Source organism: Bufo gargarizans, chromosome 11, assembly GCF_014858855.1.
Source record: "Bufo gargarizans isolate SCDJY-AF-19 chromosome 11, ASM1485885v1, whole genome shotgun sequence".
Taxonomy (NCBI): domain Eukaryota; kingdom Metazoa; phylum Chordata; class Amphibia; order Anura; family Bufonidae; genus Bufo; species Bufo gargarizans.
Window position 1 is genome coordinate 9682422 of NC_058090.1, and position 26591 is coordinate 9709012.

The 26591-nt window shown below is 45.0% G+C and overlaps 1 protein-coding gene across 2 annotated transcripts in view; it reads right to left on the reverse strand.

Annotated features, from left to right (window-relative positions):
- CLMN (calmin) overlaps positions 1 to 26591 on the reverse strand; it is a 93044-nt gene that overhangs the window by 57685 nt on the left and 8768 nt on the right. Inside the window, exon 1 of one of the 2 annotated variants that reach the window (XM_044271900.1) lies at positions 4615 to 4698. The exons of the other annotated variant lie outside the window; for it this stretch is intronic. Coding sequence (XP_044127835.1) covers positions 4615 to 4639 — 25 coding nt within the window. The 5' untranslated portion in view covers positions 4640 to 4698. Of the gene's footprint in view, positions 1 to 4614; positions 4699 to 26591 lie in introns of those variants that run through there. 2 annotated transcript variants of the gene reach the window in all.

Genomic DNA, 26591 nt, shown 5'->3' on the forward strand with positions numbered 1-26591 from the left:
GATTCCGTCAAAAATGCAGAAGGACGACACCGTCGTGGAAACCCGACAGACCCCCGTTATAAGCAATGAGGTCTGTGGCCCCTCAGATACCGCCACACAAAACAGATGGTCGCCTGGTTCCACTGAAAGTCAGTTTAGCGGCATTTATCCAATGTGTATGACCAGCTTAACCCCTTAACTACCATCCGCGTCGCTGCCTATGAATGAGATTAAATGGCTTCCAGAATGCTCCAGCGCTAACAACCGCCTATTACCAACAAACATGGTGGGACCCGCACCTATCTTTAGAGCAGACCCCGCAAAGTCAAGCATGCGTGTCCGCTCTCCATTTATTACTAAGGGAGCGCCGAAAATAGCAGAACGGTGCCATTTTTGGAAGTCCTGTTGAAATGAATGGGAAGTGCACTGTGCAAGCGCAGGCACTGCTCCATTCACTTCTATGGGGCTGACGGAAATGGGCGAGCACACTGCTCAGCTATTATTGGCGCTCCCATAGGAAAGAATGGAGGGCGGCCGCGCTTGCCCAATGCGCCCAAGGCTCCCATGTAAAGATAGGTGCGGGTCTCACAGATGTGGGGGTGTATCCTAGTGCAGGCATCAGCAACCTCCGGCACTCCAGCTGATCTGAAACTACAACTCCCAGAATCCTCCTTTCACTTCTATAGGAGTTACAAAAACCACCAAATAAGGCCTCATGCACATGAATGTTGTTTGTTTCCGTGTCCGTTTCGTTTTTTTTGCGCATAGGATGCGGACCCATTCATTTCAATGGGTCCGCACAAAATGCGGACAGCACACAGTGGGCTGTCCGCATCAGTATGTCCATTCCGTATCCCCAGAAAAAAAAAATAGAACATGGCCTATTCTTGTCCGTTTTTTTTTGAAGCCGCAGTCTCAGGCCTCTTGCACACGAACGTGTGTGCCCCGTGGCCGTCCTGTGGCCCGAAAATTGCGGGCTGCAATGCACGAACACCCACCACGGGGCAGCCGCAGCGGATTGCGGACCCATTCACTTTAATGGGTCCGCGATCCGGCCGTTCTGCAAAAAGATAGGACATGTTCTATCTTTTTGTGGAACGGAAGTACGGAACGAAACCCCACGGATGGGTGAATGGGTCCACATCCGCGATGCGGAATGCAAACGGAACGGTGCCCGTGAATTGCGGATCCGCAAATGCGGTCCGCAATACGGCCACGGAGCACACAAGTTCGTGTGAAATAGGCCATGGCATTGTTACAATGGATCCGCAAAAAAATAAAAAAACGGATGGCAAACGGAATTTGCGGACTGCAAAACACATATGGTCGTGTGTATGTAGCCTAAGGGCTCGTTCACATGAACGTGTGATGCCCGTTGCCGTATTGCAGGCCGCATTTGCGGATCCGCAATACACAGGCACCGTTCCGTGGCCATTCCGCAATGGGTCCACAAATCCGGAGGTGCGGAACGGAACACTACAGAAGCCTACAGAGTGCTTTCTGGGGTTCCGTTCTGTGCTTCCTCACCGCAAAAATATATGGATTTTTTAAGATTGTCGCGTCGCAGCATGTCGCAGTGCGACGCCATAGACTATCATTATAAAATTGTTGCGCGACATTGGTGCGACAAATGTGGTCGTGTAGACCTAATGGGGACAGGAGGTCTATTGGGGCGAGCGGGTCACCGGGTCACACAAGTGAAGATCCCATAGTCCATGTGAAAATGGCTGAATGTACGTACATCGGACGGCTGAAAGAGCAGGAATGTAAATGTTGTATATACAGTCAGTGTCCCCCCGGGCGACATGAAAGCCGAGCCTTGTGCTTCTATGGCTGGGGGCCACAGCAGCGCAGAGGATCTGTCACTATCAGGATGTCCAACTGAGACAAGAGGTGGATGCGGCGGCGAGGCTGTCAATCATCACACTGACCCTATGGCCCCCGTCCACATCTGATGCACTGGAAATAGAGGGCACACAAATACATGGGGTGTGGGTGACTGACAACAAGTAGAGCCGTCATTACAGCTTCCAGAGGGGTTGTCAGACAGCTGTCAGTCCTGAATGTATGTCCCAGCAGATTTGCCTTTCAGTATAGCGTGCAGCTATCCGTTCTGCGGTCCCCAAATCACGGATACGCACAACATGGGTCCCAGCCGTGTGCATGCTGCCATTTTCAATAGAAATGTCCTATCCTTGTCCGCAAAATGGACATGTTCTATCTTTTTTGAGGGGCCGCAGAAGGAATGGGTCCGCATCCGATCCGCAAGTGACGCAGACCAAACCTACAGTGCATGAGCCCTCGCGCTCAGCCTTGCACCAGCCTGAAATGACAGAACAGATTGCATTCACCTGTCCTACAGCGACCCCCCTGCCGGCCTGTCATGGCGGATAACAGCGAGCCCCCTGCCGGCCTGTCATGGCGGATAACAGCGAGCCCCCTCCCGGCCTGTCATGGCGGATAACAGCGAGCCCCCTCCCGGCCTGTCATGGCGGATAACAGCAAGCCCGCTCCTGGCCTGTCATGGCGGATAACAGCGAGCCCTCGCCAGCCTGTCATGGCGGATAACAGCGAGCCCCCTGCCGGCCTGTCATGGCGGATAACAGCGAGCCCCCCTGCCGGCCTGTCATGGCGGATAACAGCGAGCCCCCTGCCGGCCTGTCATGGCGGATAACAGCGAGCCCCCTGCCGGCCTGTCATGGCGGATAACAGCAAGCCCCCTGCCGGCCTGTCATGGCGGATAACAGCGAGCAATAGAGAAAAAAATAACAAAGAAGCTAAATAGTAACGACACCTTGCGAGCCACGGACTGAACCCCGGATAATTGGCGGCGCTGTTCCGGCTTGTTGTGTAACAGTTGTTTTTTTATAGACGAGTTAAGTTTAGAAATCATTAGATATTCCGGATACACCCACATTTCCACTCCTGTGATCTGTGCTGAGCGCTGTGACTCACATACTATGAGGGATGTCATGCAGTGTGGGACACGCCAGTCAGACTGGATGGGAGCTGCCATGCTGGGAGGTATCGGTCTAAATAAGTTGTGTCTTATAATGCAAAGGAAACTGTCAGCATGCTGGATATATATATAAACACGTGCGAGTCCCATTATTCTGACCATGTCCTAGGCGCAGCTCTGTCCCGCTCAAACGAATGGACCTGGGCTGCAATATCCTGCGCAGCCGCTATCCAGTTGATGGCGCCGCGCTGGGTAAGCTGTGGGGCTCATGGAGGGCTGCAGTCTCTTCAAACAGCTGATCAGCAGGGGGGCTGGGAGTCGGACGCCTACCATTCAGGTATTGAAGACCTATCCTGAGGATAAGCTAACAGTAATAAACACTTTAATATTTGTGGATATTTATTAGTTTATCCAGTTTTTAGGCTCTTCAATTTGTCGTTAATATTTATGAATATTTAATACTTTTCCCAGTTTTTCTTTATCCCTGCTCCTCTATAATTTTCCTGAATACTCCAAGAAGATGACGCCTCCACTGGTAGCTGGATCCTAAGAAGCGGACTATGGATGAAACAATGTAGCACGGAGAACATGTGACCTTCATTCTTCTGTTTACAATTCTATCTAAACATCATTATAGTTCACGAAAAACAGAAAGGGCTGATCCTGGGGATCCCATGAGAAGTAATGGTTCTGATGCAGCATAATATAAAAACAACATTTTTCTATAAATATATTGTGCTGCTCTCGCACTGAGAGTTACTCTATACACTTCATTACTCATTTACGCCATTCTGTCCATGAATAGAAGCCTTACACAAATACTATGCAGACATTTCTCATTGATCAATAGCCTTCATACATACAATGCTCTATGTGCCCGGACTACCACTCCCATGGTGTTTGGACAAGGCGTTTAGCTATTACATGTGCCAGACTACGACTCCTATGATACGTAGAGCAGCCATGTATCTACTAATACATGTGTCAGAACTACAACTCCTATGATGTTCAGAGCAGCCATGTATCTACTAATACATGTGTCAGAACTACAACTCTGATGATGTTTAGAGCAGCCATGTATCTAATAGATATATCAGAACTACAACTCCTATGATGTTTAGAGCAGCCATGTATCTATTAGATATATCAGAACTACAACTCCTATGATGTTTAGAGCAGCCATGTATCTACTAATACATGTGTCAGAACTACAACTCCTATGATGTTTAGAGCAGCCATGTATCTATTAGATATATCAGAACTACAACTCCGACGCAATACACCTACTGTGTCATATATCCATACTACAACTCCTATCATGTTTACATAGGCCATGTAACTACTATTACATGTGTAAAAACTAGGACTCACGTGACTCTCACATGATACATCTGACTACAACCCCTATGGTGATCAGCTTATGGTGGCAGCTACTTCTGTAGATATTAGAACTACAATTCCCAAAATTCTCAGCTAAGAGGTATGTGTCGGAACTACAACTCTCATGCTTAGCTAGGTGTCCTAACCACAACTCCTATGCTGGGACGCTATGCCTTCAAGTTCCAAGAATAACCCTCAAGATGCTGAGCAGAACAACACCTCCACGTTTATACCTGACCCGCAGTACAACCCCCATGGTCTTCACGCAGGCCTGGAAAGTAACAGAGTTTTCCTACCCCAGTAAGTTTTCCCGAGCTCCATGGCCAGACAGGCAGCAGATCCGAGAGGTGAAGTCACAGTGCACAGGTAATGTGCCTGGAATTAAGGTGTTGTCAGCCTGGTGAATACCATACATTAATGTACACCTGCAGTAACCCTGCCCACGGAGATGTGTGTTTAATCAAGGCACCCACACCCTATGATACACCATAGGTGTGCGACACCAGTTACCGGAACTGGCCCCACTGCTTACCTATAAGGGTTAATGAGCAGAGACACAATTACTACTGCACATTAATAAAGTGGAGCAGCTCCCAGGATCCTCTCCTCTATAAACGGCGCAGGAACTTGTCACTTATATAATAGTAATTAGTGCAATGGGGACAAAGTGACTGACAGTAGCTGCCAGACTGCTGCAGGAAACAAGTGGCTGCTATACAGATAACACAGCAGAGCTGAACCGGCTATTAGAGGGCATGAACAGTGCAGAGATCATTCCTGAGCAGACGCTATCATAAAAACTTCACTACATGTCAATGTACTATTCTGAATGACCCTCACATCATGCCTCAGGATACTGCACATAATTTATATTCACTTCACCCAGGAAGGGGCCTTCTACTGTACACCTTCTGCTCCTGTACAAGGATATAACTACTATAATACTGCCTCCTATGTACAAGGATATAACTACTATAATACTGCCTCCTATGTACAAGGATATAACTACTATAATACTGCTCCTATGTACAGGAATATAACTACTATAATACTGCCTCCTATGTACAAGAATATAACTACTATAATACTGCTCCTATGTACAAGAATATAACTACTATAATACTGCTCCTGTGTACATGAATATAACTACTATAATACTGCCTCCTATGTACAAGAATATAACTACTATAATACTTCCCCATGTACAAGAATATAACTACTATAATACTGCTTCCTATGTACAAAAATATAACCACTATAATACTGCCCCTATGTACAAGAATATAACTACTATAATACTGCCCCTATGTACAAGAATATAACTACTATAATACTGCTCCTATGTACAAGAATATAACTACTATAATACTGCCTTCTATATATAAGAATATAACTACTATAATACTGCTCCTTATGTACAAAAATATAACAACTATAATACTGCTCCTATGTACAAGGATATAACTACTATAATACTGCTCCTATGTACAAGGATATAACTACTATAATACTGCTCCTGTACAAGGATATAACTACTATAATACTGCTTCCTATGTACAAGAAAATAACTACTATAATACTGCCTCCTATGTACAAGAATATAACTACTATAATACTGCTCCTATGTACAAGAATATAACTACTATAATACTGCTCCTATGTACAAGAATATAACTACTATAATACTGCTCCTATGTACAGGAATATAACTACTATAATACTGCTCCTATGTACAAGAATATAACTACTATAATACTGCTTCCTATGTACAAGAAAATAACTACTATAATACTGCTCATATGTACAGGAATATAACTCCTATAATACTGCCTCCTATGTACAAGAATATAACTACTATAATACTGCTCCTATGTACAAGAATATAACTGCTATAAGACTACCTCCTATGTACAGGAATATAACTGCTATAATACTGTCACGTTCGGGTGTGGGAGGGAAACACCACACTAAACATAGGAAGGAAAAGGGTGAGGTAATAAGGCCTGGAAACTAGGGAAGGGAGATGGATACCTCATAGCAAAACCCTAATCAAAGTCCTGACTAACTACCAGTATGAACAGACCCCAGAAGTAGGTGAGTTCATATGCAGGAATACCTAGAATCCTATGTAGCCTTATAGGACCCTGGCACTACTGGCAGGGACGAGACTACCTGTTCCCCCAAAAGGAAGGACGAACGAATGGAGTCTACTTCAGGCCTAATACAAACAATAGGGAAATGCAACACACAAAACCCAAACAAAATACAAAAGGGAAAGGAAAGACTTAACTTCAAGTGGCTATGGCAGCACCAGAAACTCAGCCGAGATCCACACACCAGCTATCCACAACTCAAACTGAAGCTATAAATGGCATAGCATAGTGGGAGAAACAACAATAAATAGAGAAGGTTAAATGACTATAATAGCCACACCTGGGGAAAGAAGGTGTGGCAAGTAGTGTTGAATGCGAATATTCTAATCGTGAATTTTTATCGCGAATATCGGCACTTTGAGAATTTTGCGAAAATGTAGCATATAGTGCTATATATTCGTTATTGTGAACATTCAAGATTTTTTTTCATCAGTAACCTCCCTTCTTGCTTGTGGGCCAATGAGAAGGCTGCAGTGTCTTTGTCTGAGCTTAGCAACATCCCTAGCAACCAATAGGAAAGCAGCCTACCCCTTCCTATATAAGAACCTCCCCAGCAGTTCTGAGAGGGATCAGTGACATTGCTGTGCTCTGTGCTTTCATCTGGATCCTATTCATTATCCAATTACATTAGATAGTTAGTAAGCTCATATATATAATACAGATAGTCAGTGTAGGTTAGATAGTGATATAGTGCAGCTGATAGGTTCCAGTGCAGGGTGTTAGGTAGTGTGATAGGGATTACTGTTTCTCTGCTGTCCAAACATACAGGGCCGGCCTTAGGTGTTCAGGCGCCCTGTGCGAGATAATCTAATCCACAAAGTCAGTTTATGTATTGTAGAAACAAGAGCAATGTTGTCAGTACACTATATTTAACCATTTTTCAACACTAAGCATGTATAGCCTCTCCCTCATTTCTTCAACCCAAGTCTTTGTTTGGCCCCCTCTAGACAATTTCAGGCACACCATATGCCGCCTTCACCCCCTTCACCAAAACCCTTGGCCACTCCTTCAATAAAACCCCTGCCCCCTTCATCAGACACTGGCCCCCCTTCAACAGATACTGCCTCTATTCATCAGACCTTGTCCGCTTCATCAATCCCCAGGCTGCACCCCTTCATCAACCATTTGCACCCCTTAATCAGACCCCTGCTCCCCTTAATCATACCCTGTCACCCATACCCAGTCCCCTGCCCCCCTTAATCGTACCCAGTGTCAACCAGAGCCAGTCCCCTGCCCCCTTAATCATACCCTGTCACCCTTACTCAGTCCCCTGCCTTTCTTAATCATACCCAGTGTCACCTATAGCCAGTCTCCTGCCCCCTTAATCATATCCTGTCACCTTTGCCCAGTCCCCTGCCCCCCTTAATCATACCCAGTGTCTGTCACCCACCTTATCCAGTCCCCTGCCCCCTCAATTAGACCCTTCACCCCCTAATCATACTCAGTGTCACCCATATAGCCAGTCCCCTGCCGCAGGGTCTAATTAAGGGGGGCAGCCGGGCAGGGGACTACTGGATAAGGGTGACAGACACTGCGGTATGATTAAGGGGGCAGGGGACTGGAAAAGGCCTAAGGGTGACACTGGGTATGATTAAGCCGCAGGGGACTGGCTATATGGGTGATACTGGGTAGGTATGATTAGGGGGTGAAGGGTCTAATTGAGGGGGCAGGGGTCTGGATAAGGGGGGTGACAGACACTGGGTATGATTAAGGGGCAGGGGACTGGCTTCGGTTGACACTGGGTATGATTCAGAATGGCAGGGGACTGGGTAAAGGTGACAGGGTATGATTAGGGGGGCAGGGGACTGGGTAAGGGTGACACTGGGTATGATTAAGAGCCTTAATCATACCCTGTCACCTTTACCAAGTCCCCTACCCCCCTTAATCATACCCGGTGTCAACCAAAGCCACTCCCCTGCCCCCTTAATCATACCCAGTGTCACCCTTAGGCCTTATCCAGTCCTCTGCCCCCTTAATCATACCCAGTCACTGTCACCCACCTTATCCAGATCCAGTCCCCTGCCCCCTTAATCATACCGCAGTGTCTGTCACCCTTATCCAGTAGTCCCCTGCCCGGCTGCCCCCCTTAATTAGACCCTGCCCCCAGGCCCCATTTAATGAAAGTCTTAAGATATTTGGTTTAGAAACAGACAAACAATAAGAACAGCCAGGTAGGTACTCACTGACACTGTCTGTCTTCTGCGACTGCTCCCTGCCCCCTGTCTTCAGAGGCGCACCGCCGGTCCGGCCGCAGTCAGACATTGAGCGGCGGATCCTTCTTGGCTAGTCTCTGTGAAGGTGCGAAGCACTTGGACGCTGCGTCTGCGCCCCTAAGCTCCTCCTCCACACCCCAGAACCAGCGGCTCAGCCTCAGCTCGCCACTCACCAGGCCCAGGCTCACCTAGTCGCCTCACCGCTAACACAATCTCGGGTCGGGCCAGCTGGCTGCTGTAGCCTGTGTAAGAGAGAGTAGAGAGTGACCGACTGCGAGCTGTGTCGGCCGCCGGGCGCCCCTGTTGCCATGGCACCCTGTGCGGCCGCACAGCTCGCACACCCCAAAGGCCGGCCCTGCATACATACATGCTACAGACATAGTGCTGTGATGTCACAACAATACTTAGTGCATCAATCAATATCTACTGTGAGGTTTCGCTCTGGTATATAGGGTAAGCGGGCGCAGTACAGAGGCAAAATACAAGTTCTTAACTCAAAACATCAGTGTTTATTCACACTTGAGGCAACTGCGCAAAACAGCATGTAACTTTGCAGTCTTGGTGTTAATTCACACACAATGGAAAGTTCATATAACACAAGTCCCCTTGCCGGCAGTTCTGCGTCCAGTAGTCCACAGCAGGCTTTAGGGGGCCTGTTTCCCCAGCGTGCGGCTCTCTGCCCTCCAGCATGGCACAAAGCCTCAGATCCCCAAAACAGAGACATCTCTGCTGAGCCCAGCTGCCTATTTAAGGACAGCCTGGTGCTGCCAAAACCCAGACCGGCACTTTAACTCCGGTCCGGTATTTGACCTCACCTGGCTGGAAACCAGCCCAGCTGCACGTGCTGGGACGAAAATACCTGCCTTGCCAGCCACAACCCCTCACTGTGTCACATACCCCCCTTTTGTTCAACCCTGAAGGGGTGGACACATGCTAGACAATGCACCAGGGCCTGCTCTGTGTTCTACCGAGTACTAGTTCTGCAGAGACAAAAACCATCTGGTGACCCGGGCATTCCAGTCTTTGGCCTGGCTCATCCACTTGAGAGGGTAGTGGTCGGTCACCAGGCAGAACATTCTTCCCAACAAATAGTAGCGGAGAGACTTGAGTGCCCACTTGATAGCCAGGCACTCTCTCTCCACTATACTGTACCTGGTTTCGGCTGGGGTGAGCTTGAGGCTTAGGAAGACAACGGGATGCTCCTCCACGTTGACGTATCGCCTCTATTTTGTTCACCTGGGGTTTGATGACTCCGCGCCCAATAACATACCCCAGGTACTTAGTCTCTTCTAACCCTATCGCACATTTATTTTGGTTAGCAGTTAGGCCAGCTTTCCAAAAGGAGTACACTACAGCCTGCACTTTGGGTAGGTGACTTTCCCAGTCGGTACTGTGGATGACAATATCGTCCAGGTAAGCCGAAGCGTACCGACGATGTGGATGAAGCACAATGTCCATCAGTCGGTGAAAAGTGGCAGGGGCGCCATGCAGACCAAAAGGTAAGACCTTATATTGATACAGCCCCTCAGGCGTGATGAAGGCAGTTTTCTCTTTGGAAGCCCCCATTAAGGGCACCTGCCAGTACCCTTTCGTGAGGTCCAAAACAGAAAAATACCAGGCTTGTCCTAATCTCTTGATGAGCTCATCCACCCGGGGCATGGGAAACGTATTGAATTTGGAAACCTCGTTAAGTTTTCGAAAGTCGTTACAAAACCGCAACGTTCCGTCCGGTTTGGGTATCAATACTATAGGACTGGCCCACTCACTTTTTGACTCCTCAATGACGTCTAGCTGCAACATTAGCTGCACCTCCTCTGATATGGCTTGTCGCCGAGCCTCGGGCACCCCGTATGGTTTTAATCTGACTTTTGCCTGAGGCTCAGTGACAATGTCATGCTGGATTATGAAAGTGCGTCCTGGGAGGTCCGAGAACACATACATGTTCCGACTAGCGAACTCCCAGGCCTCCTGAGTCTGTTTAGAGGAAAGGCTTTCAGCAATTTGTACCCGTACACGGTCGGCACCAGAACCAAAACCTGATCACCCGAGTTAAAGATCCGGACCCGAGCCTGCCGATTATAGACCAGACTCTTGGCTCGCTGAGCTGCCTCCATATGCTCCCTAACAAGAGTCAACACTGTCTCTATCTTGCATCTGGGTAACGTACTCAATGTGGAGTGGGTTGTTGTTCCCAAGCCTCTTTGGCCACATCCAAGAGACCGCGAGGTTGTCTGCCATATAGCAGTTCGAAGGGCGAGAACCCAGTAGAGGCCTGGGGTACCTCTCGCACTGCGAACATGAGATAGGGCAGAAGGAGGTCCCAGTCCTTCCCATCTTTAGACACTACCTTTTTCAACAGATTTTTTAATGTTTGGTTAAACCGTTCTACCAGAATGTCCGTTTGCGGATAGTAAACGGACATCTGTAGTTGTTTTATGTGCAGCAACTTACAGAGTTCCCTCATCACCTTGGACATAAAAGGGGTCCCTTGGTTGGTAAGAACTTCTTTAGGTAGTCCTACTCGGGAAAACATCTCCATTAACTCCTTAGCTATGAGTTTGGCCGAGGTATGTCGCAGTGGCACCGGCTCAGGATACCGAGTGGCGTAGTCTAGAATGACTAAGATGTGTTGATGCCCTCTGGCGGACTTCGGTACTGGGCCTATGAGATCCATAGCTATTCGGTCAAACGGTACTTCGATAATCAGGAGAGGTACTAGGGGATTACGGAAATGTGGCTGGGGGCTAGTTATCTGGCAGGTCGGGCAAGACTTACAAAACTCTTCCACTTCTTTGAATATGCTGGGACAGTAAAACCGCTGTAGAATACGATCCTGAGTTTTCTGCAGCCCCAGGTGACCCCCGAGAACGTGTTGGTGGGCTAGATCTAACACAAGCTTGCGATCAGCCTTGGGGACCACCAACTGTTTAATAGGCTCACCCCGTAGTTGGTTTACCCGATACAACATATCCTGATGAACCACCAAACGGGGAAACACTGACTCTGCCCCAGGTTGTTGTGGTTCACCATCTACTATTAACACATTTTCCCAGGCGCAGGATAGGGTTGGATCCCGACATTGGGTGGTACCAAAGCCGCGATCGGCGTACGGGTGAGAAACCTGTCTAGGGACATCAGGGCAGTCAGGTGCCTCAAGGTAAGTTAGGGGTCACCATTTTTCCCTCCCTTTGTGTCACGTATGTGATCGGCACGCCGGTCGTGATATATAACTACTATAATACTGGTCCTATGTACAAGAATATAACTACTATAACACTGCTCCTATGTACAAGAAATCAACTACTATAATACTGCTCCTATGTACAAGAATATAACTACTATAATACTGCCTCCTATGTACAAGAATATAACTGCTATAATACTGCTCCTATGTACAGTAATATTACTACTATAATACTGCTACTATATACAAGAATATAACGATTATAATACTGCCTCCTATGTACAACAATATAACTACAATAATACTGCTCCTATGTACAAGAATATAACTACTATAATACTGCTCCTATGTACAAGAATGTAACTACTATAATACTGTCTCCTATGTACAAGAATATAACTACTATAATACTGCCTCCTATGTACAAGAATATAACTACTATAATACTGCTCCTATGTACAAGAATATAACTACTATAATACTGCTCCTATGTACAAGAATATAACTACTATAATACTGCTCCTATGTACAAGAATATAACTACTATAATACTGCCTCCTATGTACAAGAATGTAACTACTATAATACTGCTTCCTATGTACAAGAATATAACTACTATAATACTGCCTCCTGTGTACAAGAATATAACTACTATAATACTGCCTTCTATGTACAAGAATATAACTACTATAATACTGCTCCTATGTACAAGAATATAACTACTATAATACTGCTCATATGTACAAGAATATAACTACTATAATACTGCTCCTATGTACAAGAATATAACTACTATAATACTGCTCCTATGTACAAGAATATAACTACTATAATACTGCTCCTATGTACAAGAATATAACTACTATAATACTGCCTCCTATGTACAAGAATATAACTACTATAATACTGCTCCTATGTACAAGAATATAACTACTATAATACTGCTCCTATGTACAAGAATATAACTACTATAATACTGCTCCTATGTACAAGAATATAACTACTATAATACTGCTCCTATGTACAAGAATATAACTACTATAATACTGCTCCTATGTACAAGAATATAACTACTATAATACTGCTCCTATGTACAAGAATATAACTACTATAATACTGCCTCCTATGTACAAGAATGTAACTACTATAATACTGCTTCCTATGTACAAGAATATAACTACTATAATACTGCCTCCTATGTACAAGAATATAACTACTATAATACTGCTCCTATGTACAAGAATATAACTACTATAATACTGCTCCTATGTACAAGAATATAATTACTATAATACTGCTCCTATGTACAAGAATATAACTACTATAATACTGCCTCCTATGTACAAGAATGTAACTACTATAATACTGCTTCCTATGTACAAGAATATAACTACTATAAAACTGCCTCCTATGTACAAGAATATAACTACTATAATACTGCTCCTATGTACAAGAATATAACTACTATAATACTGCTCCTATGTACAAGAATATAACTGCTATAATACTGCTCCTATGTACAAGAATATAACTACTATAATACTGCCTCTATGTACAAGAATATAACTACTATAATACTGCCTCCTATGTACAAGAATATAACTCCTATAATACTGCCTTCTATGTACAAGAATATAACTACTATAATACTGCTCCTATGTACAAGAATATAACTACTATAATACTGCCTCCTATGTACAAGAATGTAACTACTATAATACTGCTTCCTATGTACAAGAATATAACTACTATAATACTGCCTCCTATGTACAAGAATATAACTACTATAATACTGCTCCTATGTACAAGAATATAACTACTATAATACTGCTCCTATGTACAAGAATATAATTACTATAATACTGCTCCTATGTACAAGAATATAACTACTATAATACTGCCTCCTATGTACAAGAATGTAACTACTATAATACTGCTTCCTATGTACAAGAATATAACTACTATAATACTGCCTCCTATGTACAAGAATATAACTACTATAATACTGCTCCTATGTACAAGAATATAACTGCTATAATACTGCTCCTATGTACAAGAATATAACTACTATAATACTGCCTCTATGTACAAGAATATAACTACTATAATACTGCCTCCTATGTACAAGAATATAACTCCTATAATACTGCCTCCTATGTACAAGAATATAACTACTATAATACTGCTCCTATGTACAAGAATATAACTACTATAATACTGCTCCTATGTGCAAGAATATAACTACTATAATACTGCTCCTATGTACAAAAATATAACTACTATAATACTGCCTCCTATGTACAAGAATATAACTACTATAATACTGCTCCTATGTACAAGAATATAACGCTATAATACTGCTCCTATGTACAAGAATATAACTACTATAATACTGCTCCTATGTACAAGAATATAACTACTATAATACTGCCTTCTATGTACAAGAATATAACTACTATAATACTACCTCCTATGTACAAGAATATAACTACTATAATACTGCTTCTATGTACAAGAATATAACTACTATAATACTGCTCCTATGAAAACAGCCAAGCAAATGTGCACACTTGGGAGTTGTAGTTTCCCCACAGCTGGAGCACCGGAGGTCGCTGATCCCTGATATAGGTTGAGTATTAACAACTAGAAAAACGTTCACACTAGTAATAACACGAATCGCCACCTGTCTGTATTTTATGTGCGTGTCCCCTTTAAATTAGTAAACATCAGGCACTTGGATGCTACATAACCGATATCCCGCTGTTTACACTGCTCTCCCAGAATCCTTTGCTGTGGCCCATGTTTGCAAACCGTAGCCGGATGTTTTACTAGAACTGAGGCGCTATTTGCTCTAAAAGGATAACACGGTCAGACGTATTTAGATTTAACCCTTTAATGGTTCTCTTAAAGTCACAGTAGCACATTTTTAGTCTCCCTTATAAGAGGATTTTATAGTGATCAGTGTTCGACAGACCCTCGAACGCTTCTTCTGTGTAAGTCTGTGCTTCTATATCAGGCGCGCCAAATTAGCACTCGTGGGAACTGAGTCCTAATGGATTCCAGGGCCGTAGAGGCTGGCGGACGATGAGGACAGGGGAAGGGGGGGGGGGGGGTTTAGGAGGCTCTTGCCATTTATAAGCGCTTAGAAGGAAAAATTTACGGACAGATGTCCCTAGAAGGCTGGCACTGTCGTTTTTTGCGCTCAGAAGGCATGTGTTGCCATGGAAACAGTCAGAATGAAGGTCCTGACCCAGCCTGGGAAGGAAAATAATACACATTTCCTGGAATTATTGGGAAGAAGCGGAGTTTGCGGTCGTGGGCTCCATCCCTTTAAAAGTTTTGACATTTTTGACATCAGAGGGAAAAAAAACGGAGAATTTTATGGCAGGTCCTGGGGAAAACAGGAGATTGGCTGTGCTGCCTCCGTACCTTTAAAGGGGGACTCCGATAGGTAAAAGTTATTCCTTAGGCCTCATGCACACAAACGTATTTTCTTTCCGTGTGCGTTCCGTTTTTTTTTGCGGACCGTATACGGAACCATTCATTTTAATGGTTCCGCAAAAAAAACAGGAGTTACTCCATGTGTATTCCATTTCCCTAAGGGCTCATTCACACAACAGTGTGTGTTTTGCAGTTCGCAAAAAACTTATATTTACAAAAATTACGGATGACTTATTTTGCAGAACGTAACAGCTGGCCCCTAATGGAACAGTACTATCCTGGTCTGGAGATGTTCTATTTTTTTCCGGAACTGAAATACGGACATGCGGACCCATTGAAATGAATGGTTCCGTATACAGTCCGCAAAAAAAAAGCGCATCACCCGTATTTTTTGCAGATCAGTTTTTTTGCGTACGGTCGTGTGCATGAGGCCTTATTCACAGCACAGCGAGTACAGAGCTCAGCTATCTCCAGAACTCCCATAGAAATCAATGGAGTGGACGCGCATGTGTGACCAGCCGCTCCGGTCATCTCAGGGGAGCAGCCGTGGGCTTGCAGGGGGTACGGGGACCCCATTCTCGTAGTAGGACCCCCCCGCCGATCTGATAGTTACCGTGGACAGGAGATAATGTTTACATACCGGAATACCCCTTTAAGTCAGCTACCCGATTATGTCTATAGTAATAAACTGGGTGTTTTTTTAAATAATCTACATGAACATACGCTGCCTGTTTAGGGACTAGGGCCCCACCTTGCTCAGGGGCCCACTGGGGGGGTTCACCTCAACCCGAGCCTGGGTATATATGTTATGGCAAAGGTATTGTCACCCAGCTTTCCCCGAATTAGCACGCTGCTTTCAGACGTCATTAAAAAGATACATCTTTATTATTCCTCGGCAGTTGCAGAGAGAGCTGAGCCTCTAGGTGTAATGGTAACGCCCCCGTTGCTCCTAGAGGCTCATTTGCATATATAAAAACTTTATTTTTCTTACCAATGGGGACACATATGAACATGGGACCAACACAGATTCCTCCAGCTGCCAAGAGCACATGTAACAGGTCAGCCAGTGTCATAGGTACAAAACTGCTGACAGATGCCCTTTAAATGGCTGATAACAGGGAGCAATAGATCCAATCCCCTGACCTACAGTCAGTTCTCCATAGCCTGAAATGGTTCGACTCTCAGCCTCTCCCCTGCTGATAACAGGGAGCACTGAAGTGCATAGCCCAAGACATCGTCAGCGTCCATCTGCTAATCTGCAATATTGAGTAATCCGGAAAGATTTCATCGCTTCTACCCTGTATCCATCATAACTTCTTGCACTCAAAAATCCTCACTTTTTTTTTTTGTTTAAAGGTTAGTGTCTCTTTAAAAAGGGAAATGAAACCATCTGTGGGGGATGGGGTACGCCCAAGACGAAATATCTGAAAATAACATAATAATACATAATCAGATTTTACGCTTTGCACACTAATCCTGTTTTTGTTCATGTCCGCTGAGCGCTGACACAAGGTCACATGACGTCGCAACATTGTAACGAATCTTGTAGTAAAAATCCAATTCTGCAGATTCCAAACATCAAAATAAAACAAGTCACATGTGCAAATAACAAAGGAACAGCAACAGGTGCAGAAAATGTCATCCTAAGGCCACATGCACACGACCGTTGTGTGTTTTGCGGTCTGCAAATTGCGGATCCGCAAAACACGGATGGCGTCCGTGCGCGTTCCGCAATTTGCGGAACGGCACGGACAGCCTTTAATATAACTGCCTATTCTTGTCCGCAAAGCGCAGACAAGAATAGGACATGTTATATATTTTTTTTGCAGTCCACGGAACGGAGCCACGGATGCGGACAGTACACGGAGTGCTGTCTACATCTTTTGCGGCCCCATTGAAGTGAATGGGTCCGCATCCGAGCCGCCAAAACTGCGGCTCGGATGCGGACCAAAACAACGGCCGTGTGCATAAGGCCTAATCCTAGGACGTCTGATGTTACAGATCTTATGCGTAAAGACCACGGGTGTAGTACCGCACATCACCTGCAGGTGTCACTGTTAGCTGCAGCCATTGAGATACAAGGTTCTCTATAGCAGTGCTGAAGTCATGTACTTACTGTAGGAGCCCTGAAAACTGCACAGTGTCCACATACAACGGGCAAAGACAGACACAAGGGCAAAACGGGCATTTAAAGGGATATTCCACCAAATTACTATTTCTCAGCATATGCTAATCCTTGCTGATAGTTGGGGGTCCCCCACTAATCATGGCAATGGAGGGTCTGCAGCCCCATTTTCTCTACGCAGCGGCGCTCCCTTTCTGATCTATTGCAGAGAACTGAAATTCAGCCCCATTTCGGCAGGAAAAATGGAGGGTGTGGTGTTCCTCCAATCTCCCAGATACCCAGCATATAAACCTGCCTTACACCGCCTCCTTGCTGCTCCTTCTCCCAGACCGCTATGCCAGTGTGTCAGTCTTCACTGCAGTTCTGGCATTCTATTCATGATCATGCTCCAATAAGCTTAGGGTGCACAATATATCTAAATAGTTATTGCTCTTAAAGGGGTTGTCGTCTCACTTCAGCAAATATAATTTATCATGTAGAGAAAGTTAAATACAAGGCACTTACTAATGTATTGTGATTGTCCATATTGTCTCCTTTGCTGGCTTGGTTAATTTTTCCAGTGGTTACGACCACCCTGCAAATCCAGCAATGGTGGTCGTGCTTGCACATTATAGGAAAAAGCGAGCGTGGGAGCGCCCATAGGACGGTGCTTTTTCCTCTAGTGTGCAATCACGACCACTGCTGCTGGATTGCAGGGTGGTCGTAACCATGGAAACGAGCCGTGTATAATGTGATGGAAAAATGAATCCAGCCAGCGAAGGAACTAATATGGGTAATCACAATACATTAGTACGTGTCTGGTATTAACTTTCTCTACATGATAAATGCCACGTGCTGGAGTGAGACGACCTTAACCCTTAAAGGGCCTCTACAGAGTGGACTTTGGAGGCGCCCTGGATCATTTTCTGCTTGGCTGAACCACTAACCAGGAATGTGCCAGAAAAAAAAACCCTCCTTTCTTCCAGCGACTTTTCAGTAGTTTATTGTTCGCTGCTGGTCTTTGGCGTCGGAGAAAAAAAAAAAAAAAAAAGAAACAAGGCCAAATGCAATGTCCAGTCTCAGAGCATGCTGAGAGTTATAGTCTCCCAACAGCCAGCAAGCCCCAGCAAAGAGCCTCCCCCCAAACGGTCAAGATTTTATTTCTTGCAGAAAAATCTGGGTGAAAACCAATATGGCCGGGGGTCATCATCCATCGGCTTCCGAATATCTGCCTAGTTCTACAGTGATGGATCCATGACTAGGCAAGCTTGCCATTCAGGGTCCTGGGAAAGCTGGGTGACAACCGATATGATCACAATTATAGCTCCTCCTCAGACTAAGTAGATGTGCCATGCGGGAGTCTGGGAAAGCTGGGTGACAACCACTACAGCTGCCATTACAGCAGGGGGTTTTATCCTGGCTTAGTCCTCATGCACACGATCAGGGTTTTTTTTTCCGTTTCCGTTCCGTATTTTGCGTTCTGTATAAGGTCCGTATACGGAACCATTCATTTGAATGGGTCAGCAAAAAAAAAAAAAACGGTATGTAGGCTACATGCACACGAACGTGATAGGATGCGGACCCTTTCATTGCTGTCCGCATCGGTATGTCCGTTCCGTTGCTCCGCCCAAAAAATTGTGCATGTCCTATTTTTTTCTAGTTTGCGGACAAGGATAGGCATTATTACAATGGATCCGCAAAAAAAAAAACGGATGCCATACGGAACATCATCCGTTTTTTTGGGGCGGATCTCGCAATTTGCGGACCGCAATACACATACGGTCGTGTGCATGTAGCCGTACTCCGTATGCATTCCGTTTCCGTATTTCCGTTTTAAGATAGAACACGTCCTATTATTGTCCCCATAACGGACAAGGATAGGACTGTTCTATCAGGGGCCGGTTGTTCCGTTCCCCAAAAAACGGAATGCACATGGAAGTCATCCGTAATTTTTGCAGATCCGTATTTTTGCGGACCGCAAAACACTGGAAAAGCCATACAGTCGTGTGCAAGAGGCCTAAGTTCTAGTGAAGTATTCCCTAAAATTCAGCCATCATTAGGCAGACTTGCCATTCAGAGTTTAGGGAAAGCTGGGTGACATCTAGCAGGGCTCCTACGAGGACTGACACCCATCAAACCGGACTGAAGAATAGGAAATCATTTTATAGTGATTTGCCGTTCAGGATAATGTGAAAGCTGAGTGACATCAAAGACCCCCCTCCCCAATACACTTTCTATGGGGGGGGGGGGGGTGGTGACACCCATCAAACCATACTGAATAGGAAATCTGTATTTGTAGCCTTTCAGGATAGTGGGAAAGCTGAGTGACATCTAGCAGGGCCCCTAATACATCTCCTACGGGGCCCACACCCATCGGACCATGCTGAATAGGAAATCTTCATTTCATAGTGATTTGTCATTCAGGATAGTGGGAAAGCTGGGTGAGAACCCCCTTAGGAGGGGATAACGGCGGACATTACCGGTTTATCCATCATGTGCCCCTCTATTATCTGCACAGTTTTGGCCGCGCTCCCCCTCCTCAGCACTGGACACTTGGAGTTTTGCTTTCAGCTCTGGAGGACGAACTGCTGACACGGAATATTGCCCGCTCTCTGTGTTATCCGCTTATTAAACGGGTGTAGAAGGGTTCTCTCCACTCCGTGCCAGCTTCTATCTTTGGCATCGCAAGGGACAAGGTGTCACTAGTACTTACTATAAGGGAAAGGAGCCAAGTGGCACAAGAGCGGAGGAAACTGCACAAGATACACTAATGCCTAAAGAAACATAGTAACACTGATAGGAGTAATAGTGTCGGGGGTAGAGCATTATGTAACCAGGCTTTTATAGCATACTGGCAATTAGTATTGATTAAAAAATCTGCTACCGTTTTGCGTATACAGCTCCTGTGCAGACCAGGCGTCTCCATGGTGACAGACTACGAATAAACCCTGTGTCGTCCCCTCACCGCTCTACTATGTGGAGATTATAAAGAAGAGGAGGCAGAAGTAACCCATGACTGCAGGATCCGACTACACACTGGGTCTGCTTGTAGTCTGTAACCATGGAGACAAATAGGTCTGCACTGGAGCTGCATACATTTAACATAAAATGAGCCGCTTGTGTTCTACAGAAAACATTTACTAAAGGCTTTGCTTTAACGCCCAGCCAGGCAAAAAGACAATATAGAAAATATGTGGGGGGGGGGGGGCACCCTGTGAGACCCGCGGACTGGGGAGCTGTAGGCTAGAGATCATTGATTTTTGGGGGGGCCCAAGGCAGCGATAATCTTCGAGGGCCCAAGGCAGTGATATCTTGTTTTGTTAGTTTACCCTAAGGCAGGGAACAGCAGCCTCCAGGACTCCAGCAGCTGTGAACTACAACTCCCAGCATGCACATTTAGGCCTAGTTCACACGACCGTATGGCTTTTATTGTTTTTTGTGGTCCGTTTTTCACGGATCTGTTGTTCCGTTTTTGAGTTCCGTTGTGTTTCCGTTTCCTTTCCGTTTTTCCGTATGCCATGTACAGTATACAGTAATTACATAGAAAAAATTGGGCTGGGCATAACATTTTCAATAGATGGTTCAGAAAAAACGGAATGGAAACGGAAGACATACGGATGCATTTCCGTATGTGTTCAGTTTTTTTTTGCGGACCCATTGACTTGAATAGAGCCACGACCCGTGATTTACGGCCAAATATAGGACAAGCTCTATAAATTTCAACGGAACGGAAATACGGAAACGGAATGCATACGGAACACATTCAGTTTTTTTTTGCGGAACCATTGAAATGAATGGTTCCGTATACGGAACACAAAAAAACGGCCCGTACACTCGCAAAAAAAACGTTCGTGTGACCTAGGCCTTACTCGGCTGTTCTTGTACCCCCCATAGAAGTGACAGAAGGATTCTGGGAGTTGTAGTGATGGAGGCTGCTGATCCCGACCTTAGGACTGCCCAGGTAAAATGGGTAAAATAATAATAATAATAATAATAATAAAATAATAGAATATTAATAGAATAATAATAATAATAATAATAATAAAACAATAATAATAATAATAATAAAATAAAAGAGGCATTTCCCCCAATGCTCCATGATCCGGGGCTCCCACCGCCCTGCACCCAGCATGGCCCAAACCACCCTAGAACCGAGCAAAATCTGCATTCAGCTCAGCAGCCGCAGATACAGCAACTGAATGGCAGACTGGCGGAGGATACCCTGCGCACCGACCCTGCGCACCCGGTGGGCTCTGCCTCTCAGCTCATCGTTTCTCTGCGGTTTTTAAATGTTGCTCAGCCTCTAATTATCGGTGTCCGCCGGGCTGTCAGATCTGCCTGCGCTGCCTCCGAACCTGTCTCTCCCCAGGATCCCCGAGAACAGCGATGGCGGAGAGAGGAGAGCGGCGCCGGGCGATAGCGACTGATCCAAAGGCAGACTAAAAATAAACCGCTCCCTGAAGGACTGCGCTCACGTCCACATCGCTGAGCAGAACTCGCTCTGCAGGAAACGTGCATCACACATAATAATAACAATCCACATATTCCGCAGCGCGGTACAATCCGGGGGTTCAAGTACAAACACGATCATAAATAGCGGAGCAACAAACAAGTCAACTAGAGGAGAGAGGTCCCTGCTCGCAAGAGCTTACAATCTATCAGGACAGACTATACACATGTCAAAAACATATACAAACACTACTCACATGTACATACACTAAACACATGCATAGAATATACACACACTACAAACACATGTACATAGCATATACACTACACATGTACATAACGTATATATACAGATCCTACACACATATACATACACTAAACACACATGTACATAACATATACATAAACTACTTACATATACATACACTAAACACATGCATAGAATATACACACACTACAAACACATGTACATAGCATATACATACACTGCAAACATATACACTACACATGTACAATAACATATACATACACCACACATGTACAATAACCTATACATACACTACACAAGTACATTACACACATGTACTGTATATAACATACATACACTGCACGCAAATACATAATATACACAGTTCTAAGCACATATTGTACACAATGTACATACACACATAGGCACTAAAACACACGCACATAATATATACTGTACACACGCACAACGTAAATACATCACACACATGTATATAGCATTTACAAAATATGTGACATACAGTAATATACATGGACACTATAAAACATGTGCCGTACATAATATGCATGCACTATACACACATACATAATAATAACATATACAATATACACATACATTCACACGTGCGCAGCATGCCACGAACATAAGGGCTCATGCTGCCCGCCTGGGCACGTATTGTTGCCCGCAAACAGCAGGTCTGCAATATATACGGGCACCGGCCGCGTGCGCACCATGTCACGGATGCAGACCCATTCACCTGAAGGTGCGGTGCAAAACTGAGGCACGGAACCCCACGGAAGCTCTACGGAGTGCTCTCATGGTGTTTCTCTCCGTGCCTCCACACCCACCGCAAAAAAAAAAAATAGAACATGTTCTATTTTTTTGCGGTGCGGACAGGTCACGGACCCATTCAAGTTGAATGGGTCTGGATCCATCTGCCGTTCGTGTGCATAGGCCCTAATACACATAGCACAAATATGCACATACACAGGTTCATAACCTCTACACGTAATGTACATACACTACATAACATATAACATAAAGAGCGACAGTCACGTAATATACAATAAATATACTACAACACATACACAAAGCACTACCACAAAGTGCGCATCTACTACGATACACACATAGGGGGTCATTTATCAAGCTCAAATACGGCAAAATTAGGTGTATTTCAGATGGTTAGTTGCGCCGCAATCTGCGATTTCTCCCCGCTCACGCCAGGTCTAAAAAAGTGGCCGTGGTGTTGGCGGGGAAGAGGGCGGCCGGCAGGAAGCTGTCTTACATTTAGAAGTGGCTGAGGATCCACCAAAGATATGGAGAGTCCGACACCTCTTCATAACTCCGGAAGATCCACCGCCAGCTTAGGGGATTCTAAAACTCAGGATCAGTACAGGATAAGTAATGTATGTACACAGCGACTCCACCAGCAGAATAGTGAGTGCAGCTCTGGAGTATAATACAGGATGTAACTCAGGATCAGTACAGGATTAGTAATGTATGTACACAGTGACTGCACCAGCAGAACAGTGAGTGCAGCTCTGGAGTATAATACAGGATGTAACTCAGGATCAGTACAGGATAAGTAATGTATGTACACAGTGACTGCACCAGCAGAATAGTGAGTGCAGCTCTGGAGTATAATACAGGATGTAACTCAGGATCAGTACAGGATAAGTAATGTATGTACACAGTGACTGCACCAGCAGAACAGTGAGTGCAGCTCTGGAGTATAATACAGGATGTAACTCAGGATCAGTACAGGATAAGTAATGTATGTACACAGTGACTCCAGCAGAATAGTGAGTGCAGCTCTGTAGTATAATACAGGATGTAACTCAGGATCAGTACAGGATTAGTAATGTAATGTATGTACACAGTGACTGCACCAGCAGAATAGTGAGTGCAGCTCTGGAGTATAATACAGGATGTAACTCAGGATCAGTACAGGATAAGTAATGTATGTACGCAGTGACAGCACCAGCAGAATAGTGAGTTGAGCTCTGAAGTATAATTCTTGTTAATCAGGATTAGTAATGGATAAATTGAATAATGTTTAGCGCACTTGATTGTGCATTGGTCATATTGTGTTAGCCCTTTGTGGCTTGTCCGCTCATGAAGCAGCCTGTACGGATCGCTGTATTACCTGCAAACTCTGAATACATTTTGGATTAGGATTCTTCACATCAGCACTAATGATTTTCATTGTTGGGCTCCGATATAAGAACAGAACAAAGAAAATAATGAAAGTGCCAAATCCGGCAGAACCGGACATGTATGGTGCCCATTGACTATAATGGGGTCCGTCGAGTTTCCGTTCAGTAGTCTGGCAGCATGCTACCCTTTTTTGCCCTGTACTTTTGGTGGAATCTGTGATGGAGTCCCCTAACTAAGGCTCCGATGCAGATGTGAACTCAGTCTTATGGATACGACAAGATTTCCCTTCCTGGGGGGTCACCGTGTTACATGGCAGCCATGATGCCTGGAACAATGTGAACTATTTAGGACCAGCTCCTCCTCATCACAGACAGACTCCATTGTTACTGGGGACATTCCTACTCCTACCCTCATTCTTCCCTCCCCCATAGATGCTGGTGTCACAGGTCACTGATTTCATCAATAGGCCCCTAGCCTTGGGGTAACACAGGGGGCTACAGATGAGGAGGGTCACCTCTCTAGAGGCGCCTGTTGACTGCTCGGTGACCTCCAGGCCCAGACTCCGTCTTGTACAAACATTCCCTCTAACCACCCAGGAAAGAACACAGGCTGGAATAACAACATGATGCAAGCAGGGTGTCAGCAAGCAGTGGTCCTGACTACCACTTGGTTTCTATCGGAGACAGCACAAGTATCAGCTTCTAAATAATTACATTTATGGGGATCTTGGTATAATGAAAAGATTAGCAGAGTTCTAACTGAAATGCTTTACCATTTACAACATATATGCTTGCTGTCACTGAATGGGGACATTTTTGCTTGCATCTAGAGGTGGAAAACCCATACCAACCTAACTATTTTCATATCTCAGACTTTCCTACAATTGTATCCGGTCTACATAATCTACTGTAAACAGCCTGGACTCCAGAATGATACATTGTACCTGCCCGATACATTGTACCTGCCCTGATACATTGTACCTGCTCTGATACATTGTACCTGCCCTGATACATTGTACCTGCTCTGATACATTGTACCTGCCCTGATACATTGTACCTGCCCTGATACATTGTACCTGCCCCGATACATTGTACCTGCCCTGATACATTGTACCTGCTCTGATACATTGTACCTGCTCTGATACATTGTACCTGCTCTGATACATTGTACCTGCCCTGATACATTGTACCTGCTCTGATACATTGTACCTGCTCTGATACATTGTACCTGCCCTGATACATTGTACCTGCCCTGATACATTGTACCTGCTCTGATACATTGTACCTGCCCTGATACATTGTACCTGCTCTGATACATTGTACCTGCCCTGATACATTGTACCTGCTCTGATACATTGTACCTGCCCTGATACATTGTACCTGCCCCGATACATTGTACCTGCGCTGATACATTGTACCTGCTCTGATACATTGTACCTGCCCTGATACATTGTACCTGCTCTGATACATTGTACCTGCTCTGATACATTGTACCTGCCCTGATACATTGTACCTGCCCTGATACATTGTACCTGCTCTGATACATTGTACCTGCCCTGATACATTGTACCTGCTCTGATACATTGTACCTGCCCTGATACATTGTACCTGCTCTGATACATTGTACCTGCCCTGATACATTGTACCTGCCCTGATACATTGTACCTGCCCCGATACATTGTACCTGCTCTGATACATTGTACCTGCTCTGATACATTGTACCTGCTCTGATACATTGTACCTGCCCTGATACATTGTACCTGCCCTGATACATTGTACCTGCTCTGATACATTGTACCTGCCCTGATACATTGTACCTGCTCTGATACATTGTACCTGCTCTGATACATTGTACCTGCCCTGATACATTGTACCTGCTCTGATACATTGTACCTGCTCTGATACATTGTACCTGCCCTGATACATTGTACCTGCCCCGATACATTGTACCTGCCCCGATACATTGTACCTGCGCTGATACATTGTACCTGCTCTGATACATTGTACCTGCTCTGATACATTGTACCTGTGCTGATACATTGTACCTGCTCTGATACATTGTACCTGCTCTGATACATTGTACCTGCACTGATACATTGTACCTGCCCTGATACATTGTACCTGCTCTGATACATTGTACCTGCACTGATACATTGTACCTGATCTGATACATTGTACCTGCGCTGATACATTGTACCTGCACTGATACATTGTACCTGTTCTGATACATTGTACCTGCCCTGATACATTGTACCTGCCCTGATACATTGTACCTGCACTGATACATTGTACCTGTTCTGATACATTGTACCTGCCCTGATAC